The 12975-nt window shown below is 39.8% G+C and overlaps 1 protein-coding gene across 1 annotated transcript in view; it reads right to left on the minus strand.

Moving 5' to 3' along the window:
• ssbp2a (single stranded DNA binding protein 2a) overlaps positions 1-12975 on the minus strand; it is an 84121-nt gene that overhangs the window by 4904 nt on the left and 66242 nt on the right. The window contains exons 5-11 of the mRNA XM_084728999.1: positions 4681-4770; positions 3064-3123; positions 2880-2946; positions 1148-1218; positions 993-1060; positions 589-637; positions 464-499 (exon numbers count right to left, since the gene is read on the minus strand). Of these exons, the coding sequence (XP_084585125.1) occupies positions 464-499; positions 589-637; positions 993-1060; positions 1148-1218; positions 2880-2946; positions 3064-3123; positions 4681-4770 (441 nt within the window). The remainder of the gene's footprint in view (positions 1-463; positions 500-588; positions 638-992; positions 1061-1147; positions 1219-2879; positions 2947-3063; positions 3124-4680; positions 4771-12975) is intronic.

Here is a 12975-nt window from a genome sequence, read left to right on the forward strand (position 1 = left end):
CAGTATCAGTTTTTCTTTCCAGAAATCATGACCTGGTTACTCAAGATAATGCTTGTTGTCAGCAGTTTAATGTAAGAACTACTTTCTTTCTACACTAGAATCTACTGGATGTAACTTCTTCCCACTGGAAAGAAATAAGTTCTGAAATGAAACTGCTCATAACAAGATCTGTGGATTACCCTGAGCAGCCAGGTCATGAGTGCAGGACAGACGCACTAGTATTGAAAATTTCAAATAGTCTTTAGTAGCACCACAGGCTGAGTGCCATGTAGTTCTATTGTATTTGATAGAAGGCAGACAATTCTATTGCCTATAAAACTTGGCAACTCACACCAAAACAATCTAGCTGGATAAACAGCACCGCAAGCCAGACCAAATGGTGTATTTTTGATTTTGGGATGAACTGTCCCTTTAAATTCTGGCCATAATTTAATGTTGCTCCTTTAAAGTCAAATGTACATACCACATAACTTCCTGGAGATGCAGACGAGTATGGGGTCTGCAAAAATACAGAGGTAAATCATTAAAGAAATTAAATAACTGTTAAACTTTCTGTTGAGTTGGTTGGGTCGTTACTGGAGCACTTACCGAATTGGAGTTTGGAGGATTTGGCCAGGGTCTACCCCCACCAGGTCCCCTGAAACACACACATACACACACTTTAGTTGTCTGCTTTTGGCAAGCTTCTTTGTTACCAATTCATTTGGGCAGAGTTGGCAACAACAAGCTCTTCTGTTGCCCGAGGGAAGTGATGGGAACAACAAGTAGACAAAAAAGAAGACAAAATAGAGAAAAGCTGGCTCCTAACTGCAGTTTCAGACCTCCTACAGCCAAGAACATACAGTAAAATTGCAATTAAAAGCTACATTAGGGATATGGCAGACTACATCTACTGTAGTTAGAGATTAAGGATGTTTGCAATTTAATGCTGTCCCTCTGAGTGAGAGAAATGTGGGGATGTCTGAGGGTTACAATTTGTAGATACTACTCACATGTTCATGCCAGGCATCCCCGGACCAACCAGGGCATTCAGCGGTGGTCTCATCCCACCTCCATAGCTCTAAAAAAATTATGCCAAAACACCCTGAGTTACAACTATTAGGACCAATGCTTTGTAAATATCCCATCAAATCATCGGGTGTTCTACCTGGGGCCCTAGTGGTACCATGCCTCTGGGTGGAGTCATCCGTTGCATTGGTCCTCCCATATTTGGATGTCCTGAAACACAGAAAAACAGTCAAAATAAAACAAGCAATCAGTTTGTTCCACAGCAGTGTGTTCAGGGTTCAGCATGTGTTACACTTTGTACAGCTCCTGAATGGGAGGGGGGGGGGGGGTGCAGAACTCTTCATATGCGTTGCCAGTGTTCACTTCATGAATTTTATTTTGCATGTTTTTTTTTTGTTTTTTTTTACTTTTCTGTATTTCAAACCCCAGGAGGACATCGGTTTCTGAGATGAGACCTGTGTCAGGCACTATAACATTAACTGAACAGTCTTTTAACCTATGCATAATTTATATGTTGTCTAGAGGAATGAGCAGTTTGTGTAAATGGGTTGTACTTAAAGGATAAGAATGTCTTTTTATCAATATCAACAAATCCCATGATGAACTAAACTAACAATGAATTCATCCCACTAACAAGTATTGTTTGTGTAGCCACAGACTGATATAATTTATGCTTCCACGCTGTAGAACTTCACTGTCATCCAAAATCTATTAAAAACACATAAAGATGCCCATACTGCTGCACTGGGTGACAAAATCCTTCATTACGATGAACAAGGCAAGTGTATCTCATTCCTCACATCTCATCCAAAGTAAGGAAAACATAGAAAAGCTCCTCCCAAAGCACGCAGTACGAACTTTACTGTGACTCTTGAACATGCAGCTGTTTGGGAATAAACTACAGCAAACCAGTTCATCGTAATGAATAAATATGTTGACCAGTGAAATAGTGTTGCTCTTTAATGTGTATTTATTGATGGCGAGCAGGTCCACAGCTTTGGTGCCAGCTGAGATATCTCAACAATTGCACTAGGAAATGTTGGTGTCCATGTCCTCACAGGATGAATGCCAATGACTTGGTGACCTCCTGACATTTCTTCTAGTGCACCCATGAAAGTGACATTTGTGATGTTGAGTGAATTACTTCTATATCTACTAGATGGATTAGCATGAATTCTAGTATAAAGGAGAAAAACTCTGTACATGGTTAGGCTCAAAATAATTAATTAATTAGTTGATAATAAATTAATTATCTTTTTGGACATTCTCTCTAAAAGGTGCAGTAATTGAATCTGGGGAAAGACAACTGATTGGTGAGTCTCATTCCCAGGTTGTCAAATTACTGATGCTTTGGATTGGTCCCCACAGGATGACCTGATTCTTTACTGTTTCATCTAGTACCATAATCAGGTCAAAAGGTAGGTAGGCAGTTTATTTTTGGCATCACAAGGGGAAAAAAAATGATAATAACTTTTCAGCATAATGTAATTCTGAGAGAAAAGTAGACTTCTGCTCCTCCTCCTGGCTCTGTTTTCAGACCTGTGACAGAACACTTGGCCAAACGCCGGTAGGCAAAATATGTAGTTAACTGCTGAGTCTGTAATGTAAGCATCTGATGACCTGGGAATGAGACGCTACAGTATCTTTCACCAGAATTGACTACTTTACCTTTAATAGTTTGGGGACGCCAGCTCTTTGACGAAAGCTCTATCAGGCTGTGGCTCCACCAAAAATACTTTCTGATTAAAATCAAAATACTGAATAATGTCTGTGTTATTCTTGACTAAACTGGTGCAGACAGAGCACATGTGCTGTAATATCACGTGCCTGTATTGTTTTTGTGCATACCAGTGTGTCTATGTGTACAGTACCTTGCTGTCTTGTGGGGTCCATTCCACTGGGTAACATAGGCTGGCTACCTGGGACTCCTCCAAGTCCCTACAGAGGGAAGAAGAACCATCACAAGCATAATCATCACCGTCACAAACAGTACACTGTTTATTTCTATTACCCACAGTTCTGTCTGCTGCCTGCAGGTGTCAGTGTGTCTCTTACCTGATTAGGTAATCTGAGCGGTGGTCTGGGTCCTCCGGGGTATCGAGGTGACATAAATGGCTGAAAAACACAGCATGAATGCAAGTTAGAAATACTTTGGATTTTTTTTACAATCTATCAAATACATGAAAACAGTCTTTGAGCAAAAACAAAACAAAAAAAAACACTAAACATTTACTGTCCAACAGGAGTTTTATTCAAACATAGCATCTACATACATTATTAAATTGATTAAGCTGACAAACTGTATGGAGCACTATTGGAATTTTGGAGCACTATAGGAATTTTTTTTCACTCTCCAAAACAGGAAACCAAGCAGAACCACTGTGTATGTCTTCTGTTGAGTTTTGGACTCATTTTCCTTTAACAACAGTTCCATGACAGCAGTGTCGGGAGGCGGGAAGCCGACCGCATTTTCATTGGATTGGATTTATGGAAAAAGAACGGGAGAATAAAGGATGGGGTTTGTTAATAATGATGTAAGTTTATGTGTTAACTGTGCTCAGTTTGGCAGCGTGTGTGAGAAGCTCTTTTGCAGCTGTGAGTGGGTTCTCACTTGTCCTCACCACAGACAGTAGCAATGCTGTTGCTATGTCTGCTGAACTGATGCCACTGTGGTCTGAAAAGCCAGTCTGCGGTACTGGAGAAGCAATACAGTGACCTGCCACTAGAGAGCAGCGGTCCACTTGTTTTGAACGGGGTCTTCCCTTTAATTACCCCTCTTCTCGTCTCCCAGCTGGGCTGAAGATCCATCAAAGGAAAAAATCTACAGTATTTTAGGTCCATTAAAATAGACTACTATTATGATTTTAAATCTTGTTTTTACACATAAATGAAGAAATAAATGCAAAATGTACATGGAGTTACTAAATGAATGAATAAATGTATGATGTTGAAACTAGATATGTGTATATATCTTTGCATGAGAGTTAATTGTCTGTGACCAATAAAATTCAGTTTATCACAACATTCAGCTGTGCATTCTGTGATATTCTTTGATATCGTCCATATTGTCTAATGCACGTCATCTTATGAAACCTGAATGAAGAACTGGCAATCTGGTAATTGTTAGGTTTCTTTAAGCGATATGTCTTGACAACAGCTTATCTTCAAAGAACAATTGATCTCCAGAAGAAGATGGAAAAGGCCGTTCGAACTTGAAGTTTCAGTTTTTTGAAAGCGGAGCGGAGAAATGCCTATGAAAGCTATTGATCTGTGTGTCAGATGCGAGCATCTGAGTTTGACTGATAATGACGGTTAATCGATGGACAACTGGCAGAGTCCTTCTGATGGAGAACAGAGATGATCTGGGGCGAAGCCGCATGTGTGACTTTTCGTTTGTGAGAGTTTTATTTCTCCTGTCAGACATTTTTCTCTCGTCTTTGAGAAACACACAGCGGTGCCCCCACACACAGATGAATGAGGATTATACACATGCAAAGGTACATACAGTTAAGCATTAGCGAGTGAGTATTTTGAGGAAAAGCTTCATGGATTAAATACTCACATATGGAAAATGTAAATTATTTAATACTATATGTGAACATGGTCTAAAGGTCCTCTCTCATACTGTCTGTTCTGTATTTGCGTGTGTGTGTGTGTCTACGTGACGCATACCTGAAAGAATCCTGGAGGGACTGGCCCCACTGGCATGCCCTCTCCTGGGGGGAGGTTCCCGAGGACCGGGCTGGGAGCTGCAGCAGCACTCTGAAAGATGCAAACACACATTTAACACACATGTAAAGAAACAGTAAAAATCACAGCTCAAACTACTCTGCAGACACACAACACATGTTTGCTCAGCAGTGGTGGAAAGTAACTATTGCAAATTTAGTAAAGAACTGTACTCAAATACAAATGTTCTACTTTTACTCAAGCATACTGTACAATACAATACAATACAGTACAAAATACTTTATTTATCCCCCAGGAGAAAAAGGCTTATACAGCTCAAGGCCATACAAGATAATGGGAGGCCCAGCACCATAAAAATAGTGTAAACATCAATGAGACTGTGCTTTTATATGTTAGTGGTTATATATGAAATCAATATCAACATATTAATTGACACCAACATGACAACAATCCTCAGTACAATCACAACCATCGTCAGTCACAACAATGACAATCAGTTATGCATTTTACTTCACTACATTTACTTGACTTTGCAGATAGATATATACTACAACATATATGATGAGCTCATAAGAGTATGAAATATTAATATGAAGTAGCTGAAAACGGATGTAACTCTACCAACAACAAAATGCCTAAATAAATAATAATAATGAATAAATAAAATGACCAAAATCTTTAACACAATGATAAAATAATAAGATGGACAGCTTTGGTATTTACTGAACATTATTTACAGTTTCAAAATTCATACAGCTGTTTCAAACATTTCTCAATTTACTGTACAAATTACTCTACTGTGTGGGATTCAAATGCAGTACTGTGTAAAACAGTACGCTACTGTATATGAAATATAGCTTGACTGTAGTTTTTCTGCTGCGCAAAGTTAGGTCATTTGTCATAAGCTTTGAGGAGACAATGTTTTTCATTGAGAGAAAATTACTTCATACTTTTACTATATCAAAGGCAGGAGCCACAATTCTCACTCATTTCTTTTTCCTCCACCTGTGCCTGCTTGCAAGCGTCCAAACTCAACACACGGGCTTCCAGTAACTATCATTATATACTTATCTCAATATGTAACGGTTGACTAAAGAGCTTAAATGCACCTTATAGCCTGAAGCACTTTTCTGCAATGATGGCAACATGCCGGCTCCAGGAATTTGAAAAAACTTGAAAAAGTACATGACAGTTGACAGGGAGTAAAACATATGGTCTGTTGATCTTTACAAACCAAGATCTGATAGTTGAACAGTTGTATAGTTGTCAGTGTTGGGGGAAAAAAAAGTTTAAAACGAAAATCGAATCCTGAATCGAATTAAAAACGAAAGATCAACTCATGGATTTGGAGAATTGTGACACCCCTAATAGGATTACTCTTGTCCCAAACATTTTGATTCATAAGCAGTTGATCACTATCAGCATGATCACTACAAGTTTCAACTGCATGACTTCAAAAATAAAATTAGGCCTATCTAAAGAGAAATGTCTTCCTGCTTCTTTTTAGCTGGCTAACGTACAACTCACTGTAAACACAGGCTTGTTTCATCTGATTTCAAGGAGATTCTGACCCGGTGGGCGGCAACCTTAAGAATAATGACATAGAAATAGCCAATCTTCTCGTGGATGGTCTCATTTGCTTATATAGGTCATATAGAGGCATCAGTATTAAACTGAGACTGTTTCATAACCAGATAAAAACTCCTTGTAGTATGTTTAAGGAAGTTATCTGGATACATTCTCCACTACTGTTGCTCAGTCACAGCACCTCTCTTCAAACAAGCCACCAATGAAAAGATACAAAGGTCATAAAAACAAACAAACAACAGCAGTCCGAGGGTCTTCCCCCACGTCTCTCTCACTGTCTCTCCCTCAATGGGAGATTTCCTGTTTCTGCAGATGCCCAGCCATGCTGTCCCAGGTTTATTTTTATGCCTCGTGTTTTTTGTTGTGCTTGTCCCAGACGGGCGTCGGTGGCACATTTCAGCACAGCCTCCGTCTGCTTCCTGTGGCATTGTACTACTAACTAACCCACCCAGCTCCGGCCTCTTCCTCACCGTCATTACAGAGCAGACAACACGCAGTGTGGGAGAACGTACATCCATATATATGATAATGTGTGAAGAGTGAGCACATAAAGCCAGCATGCCTGTGTCTGCGTGTGTCTCTGCCCACTCTCTGTTCTGTTCCTCTGATCTCCCCTCTCGCTGTCTCTGCCTCTCTGAAGGCATCGGCTGGGTGTAAAGAGCTCCGGTGAAATTCACCCACAGCCTCTGAAGTTTCCGCCAGCTGACTTTTTAGGTCAGACAGGAACAAGGTTTAATCAGAGCCGAGATAAAAGCGGACTGACGACACTCCTGTATCCTCCTCTACTCCTCCCCGCCACCCTCGCCATATTCCCTCACCCTCCCCTCATTCTCCTTCTTCATATCTTCCGATCGTTAATGTTCGGCAACAGGGAGCAGGATGCAGCTTTTTGGGTCCATATTCTGCTGCAAACGTGGTCTGTGTTTGTCTCAGCAGATGAACGTACAGATGGACACAGATGGATATTGTATCTCCACGGTTCAGTGGTGAGAGACTGGATTTGGTTTGTTTGTGCGTGTGTTCGTCTACATCATGTGCAGCATCAAGTGTGTGTTGTGATTTTGGGAGTTTTTCCTTTCCCCTTCCTTTCCCTCTGCCTTCTCGCACCCTGGATTACCCAGAATGCCTTTACTCCCTGGCAGCCTGGAGGTCTGCTGAGTTTGCCTTCACGCACGGAGAGAGAGAGGGAGAGGGAGGGAAAGAGGAGAAAAGAGGACAAAGCAGAGATTATGAGTGTGTGCGTGTGTGTGCAGCATTGAGTGTGTGAGTGCACTTAATGTTTGTTTGTGCAGGAAAAGGAGAACTCGGGGAGGAAAAAAAAAATCTACCTGACCTGCTGACAAAGCAGCATTTTCCAAATACAGCAACAAGAGGAAAAAAACAAAAAACAAAAACAACAACCAGGATGTATCCCTGCCCCAAAACCAGCACCACCCTTCATCTATGGGAAACAACACCGGGAACAACATGTAACTCGTCTGTTATACTGACAGTCTCTCTTGATTATGACAGATCAGATTGACTCAAATGACATTAGAAAATTAGAATGAATCACACTGAGGAGGATTCACAAAGCCTCTTTGGTGAGGAGCCTGTGAATCTTTTTTCCAGTTTGTTCTTAAGGCGCCACTAAGCTGGAGGAGTCACATGGTTTGCACAGTGATGCTTGTGTGAAATATGTGCAGCAGCATCTATAGTCTACAAGTCTGAGACCTGAGTTACCATTATTTAAAGGAGTAGTTAGGCATTTTGTGAAATAGACTTATTTGCTTTCTTGCCAAGAGCGAGATGAGAAGACTGATATCACTCTCATGGTCTGTACGGTTAATATAAAGTTATTGCAAGCAGTTAGTTAGCTTAGCTTAGCACAAAGACTGGAAAGAGACTGATAGCCTGGTTCTGTCCAATGGTATCAAAATCTGCCTACCAGCACCTCTACAGCTCACTAATTAAAGGTGAAATATGCAACACAGTCAGCTAGCATTTAAAAATGGGTACTACAGTCCAAATTCAAAATATTGGAGTGAGTTGTTTCCCTCTGCTTCTCCTCTCAGGCTTAGGGACAAGCAGGTTGCCTGCAGGCTGCAGGGACGCTGGACCTACACGAGCACAAGACAGCGCAACCTTGTGCTTTGACAAAGACAAGTGACAACGAGCCCTACGCTGTAAGCAGATCAGCTTTTACTTGTCTGTCAAAGTAAAGCTAAGCCCATTATCCCTAAAACAGAAGCTCTCTGCTCTAAAAATACACAATCTAGAGTTTGAGTCCATTAACATATTGCTCAATTTAGCAGTGATAAACATCTACTTCTTAGAAAAGATTATTAATTATTTCTGACAACTCATAAATATACTCATTTAGCAAACATTTAACGTACAGTAATTCAGTATTCATTTTAGCTTCATGTAAAGTCAATAAACATCAAACAGGCATTGTAAGGAATGAGTATTCATACTTCTTTAAGATATCGGTCAAAATAACCCAGTACCGAGGAGTATCGACGTGTCTCCGGTCAAATGATACCTGCATTCAATTCTTTTTGTACTCAGATCAAGAAAAAACAAAACAAAACACTATTTGTTGTATGGTTTTGCTCACAGCTAATCACAGCAAGTATTCAGTTTCATGCAAGATGTGACTGGCGAACAGCTAGCAGCTGCATGGAGTCCGTTGTGTTGGAGTTGAGCACGGTGTATTGGACAGAGCTGGCAGTTTAGCATGTCGAGATGCCACAAAATATGGCAGTAGGAAAAAAAAAAAGTTATCTTACAAGGCATTCGATTGGGATCTGTATCATTTTAAGGGTAATGGGATTGGTCCTGGTATTTTAACTTTTTAAATGATACTCAGCTCCAGGTATTGTGTTGAATCACAATGACCAAAACACATATTCTGCACCAGAATGGCTGCAGTATTGTTATCAAAAAATAAATAAAATCTGACTGTTAGGCACACTTAGCATTTTATCTGTTGATCAACAGGCCTTGTATTTTTGACAATATTTTACAAGTCTGCGTATGTTAACCAGTAACAAGAAACTGCAGTGCTGGTCATTTATAATCATTATTGCTGTTACTTAATTTGTCCACCACATAGTACAGATGTACTGTATACTGTAAGCACACACTGAGATCACAATTGAGATGCATAAAGAACAAATTTGATGGATTCTGAAAAATATTTGTCCATATTATACTCTGATGTAAGAAATGACTATCATCTCATTAGTTTTTATCTGATGTTTTACATCCAAATACAGTGCTGGTGTGGCCTGAAAGATACAGTATCTCCTAGGATATAGTAAATTACTGTACAGGCAGGAATACACACAAACACACAGGGCCTAAAGCTGTTATACAGTACTCCGGCACTAAGAAAAGAAACTATTAAGTCAGTTCAATTGGACTGATGGGTATGATAACAATTTCAGCCCTCATTTAAAGTGTCCTGGCAAACAGCTGATAAAGCTCAAGGATTTGTAGACTCATGAAACCTGGTATCAGTACAGACTGGGAAGAGTTGGTGTTTATTTCAACATTTAACATTTAGACTCACTCAGTTTCACTAATTACCTTTATCTGCCGACTTGTCAATAGTTATAGATAATTATTTGAGCGACCATCATTTTTAATGGTAATGATTACTCAGACAACTGCTGATAAACATGTTGAGATGGTAACGTTGTTAATCTACCTCCATTTAAAATGCAAGCAGTTAGCCGTGGCTATCGATAATTGTGTTTGACAGTCAGTGTGTGTGTCACCTGATGTAATCTGACCACATCAATATGCTACAATCGGCTACAATTAGCTACAACAGTGTAACGACCAGGAAGTTAATGTTTTGGTTGTCATTCTTACAGTAAATTACTCTGAATCAGACTCAATGAATTCCTGTGAGCCCGTTCTGTTTAAATACTGATTCACAGCCAAGCTCGACATATTCTAGCACTTAACCTTTGTAAACATCAAAAAGCACACAGATTGTTACACACTGTTAATGAGCCCGTCATTTACACTTCTCACACATTAGTGCTTACACTTTTCTGACAAGGCCGACTGAGAGGAACAATGAGATATTGAGCTGATGGCTTTGTACATTAACACACTGAATCTTAGTGTATTTTATTGTGTGAATTCAAGTGTCAACAATGTCTTGTGTGGTGAGTCTTTGTACATTTTGACTGTGCTTAAACAGTCAAGTATACCACTGATAATATTCATTGCTCTTCAACTAATGGAGTTGATTACTGATTCAATTTGTAAGCCAATTGTAAGACCCATTATAAAACCCAGATTATCTCACAAATGATTCACAAATCTCAGCTGGTAAATGAAAGCTAACCTCTTGTGCTTGTACTGCATTACTTTCAATACAATCCCCACTTCCAAAAAAGTTGGGGCGCTGTGTAAAACGTCAATAAAGACAGACTGATTTGCAAATTGATGTTCAAACTGTTAAACTTCATTGATTTTTTGGTAAATATACAGGCATTCTGAATTTGATGCCTGCAACATTTTCAAAAAAGTTGCAACCAAAGCAATAAAAGACATTTGATATTGGTTTATGGATGTTCAAAAGTCAGCAACTTTGATGGTATCAGGGTGTGTTAGTACCCACGGCATCATGGCACCAAAGATTCTGTAAAGTGCATACAGGTTTTGGAGTGACATATGCTGCCATCCAGGCGTCTTTTTCAGAGACGTCCCTGCTTATTTCAGCAGGACGATGCCAAGACACATTCTGCATACGTTACAACAATGTGGCTTTGTAATAAAAGAGTTCAGGTACTTGACTGACCTGCCTGCATCCAAACCTGTCTCCCACTGAAAATGTATGGTGCATTTGGAAGCGCAAATACAACATTGGAGACCTTGAACTGTTGATCATCTTAAGTTATATATCAAGCAAGAATGAGAAAGAATTTCATTGTTAAAACTTTAATAATAAGTGTCCTCAGTTCACAAACACTTACTGAGGGTTGTTAAAAGCAAAGGTGATGTATCACAGTGGTAAACATGCTCCTGTCCCAATGCCCCCCAAAAGAAAATCATTAAGTCATCAAGTCTTATTAATGTAAGCCATTTTTAAGCAGTTAGGAAAAAGCCTTTACAATGCATCTAAACCCCTCCAAATGATCTGACTGCTTTCTATATGCCAGCTCAACTCATTCTGCACTGATGTCCTTTTTCAGAGATCCTAGAAAGACTTGATTTCAAAGTCTAAAAAACAAGACAATCAATCCATCTGTCTGTCCTTTCAGCAGTCCCATTACATTAAGCCTTTTGATTTCACGAGTCGTCAAATTGCTCAATGATTTGCTCTTTGTGGCTTGTTGTACACTGTGATCCCTACATTTCTGGCATTGTAACCAAAAGGTGCTTGTGATGAAACCTGAAGCACTGGAATGGCCCCCGCATGTCCTCAGATGAACACCTGCATCTCCTGGCAAACTCATTTGTTGCATAAATTATTCAAACCACCACCCTCCAGGAGGACGCTACCGTATACCAGACGTAAACAACAAGGCGTACAGTACAGTGCACTGCAACATCGGGTGCGTTTAACAAGACAAAATATCCAAAAGAGGGTAAAATTTGATCAGTGCCTGAAAGAAGTATAAACACAAAAAAAGAGATTTTGAGGTTTAGGATTTAAAAACTGACAAAGACAGGAGTCGCTTTATTCTATGGGCATATTCATGGTCTTGTGTGTGTGAAAATCTGTTCAGAACTTTTTCCTCTGGTAGTAAAGAACCACCAAGACAACATACACCAACAAAAAAACAAAAAAGAAAAGTGGTCAAAAATTGCGATGAATGTGGCATATGTTAACATCAAGATGCCCCCATATAGGCAACCCGACTCTGTCATGATTTTTGTTCTTTCTTTCTTTGCAATCTATCTATCTAGTATGTACTGCAACCGCCCTTACAAAGTATATAGTTTTGCATACTGTAGGCCACATGTCCAATTTTTCCACTTGCAATGAGGCACTTTACAGATATAATGTGCGACCACATTGCCCTGTCTTATCAAGCATCCTTTTTCTTACAGGACTGTGGAATAAGTGCTGAAATGGGAGTTGATTCATTATGGTAAAAAAAACAAAAACATGTAAATTGAAAAGATTTTATGTAAAGTGATCAAAACATGCAGTGTTTTCCTGCAGAAAATACACAAAACTGGAGACACTGAGATGTAGTGCAATTACACTACGGTTCTCTACTTTACAACCTAATCAGACTTTGTCCATACTACATTCACAGTACACTAATCCCATCAGACTAAAGGGCTCAGTAATACTTAATGAGATAACTCGCAAACTCTTTCATCCCTATATGTTTACCCATTGTGTTCCTCGCTAATGTGTGTGTGCGTAATGCATGCATACTTTGTGTGTGTGTGTGCGTGAGTGTGTGTATGTGAAGGTGGGGAGTCATTTTCATTCAATACTTCAGAGACTGAGAGACACTCAGAGATTCGTGAGTGGAATCTCAAAAGGCTGTCTGTGTCTATCTTCTCTCTGTCTGTTTATCTGTCTCTCTCACTGTCTCAAACTGCGTCGCTCGCTGTCTGCTGTCTCCACCTCTCTGTCTGTCTCTCACAGGCACACACTGCTTCTCAGACAAATCAGCTCTGTCTCATTTTTTGTCCTCATATACCAGCATAACAATGTGCTTCTATCAC

This window comes from Lutjanus erythropterus, chromosome 10, assembly GCF_056507025.1.
Source record: "Lutjanus erythropterus isolate fLutEry1 chromosome 10, fLutEry1.hap2, whole genome shotgun sequence".
NCBI lineage: Eukaryota > Metazoa > Chordata > Actinopteri > Lutjaniformes > Lutjanidae > Lutjanus > Lutjanus erythropterus.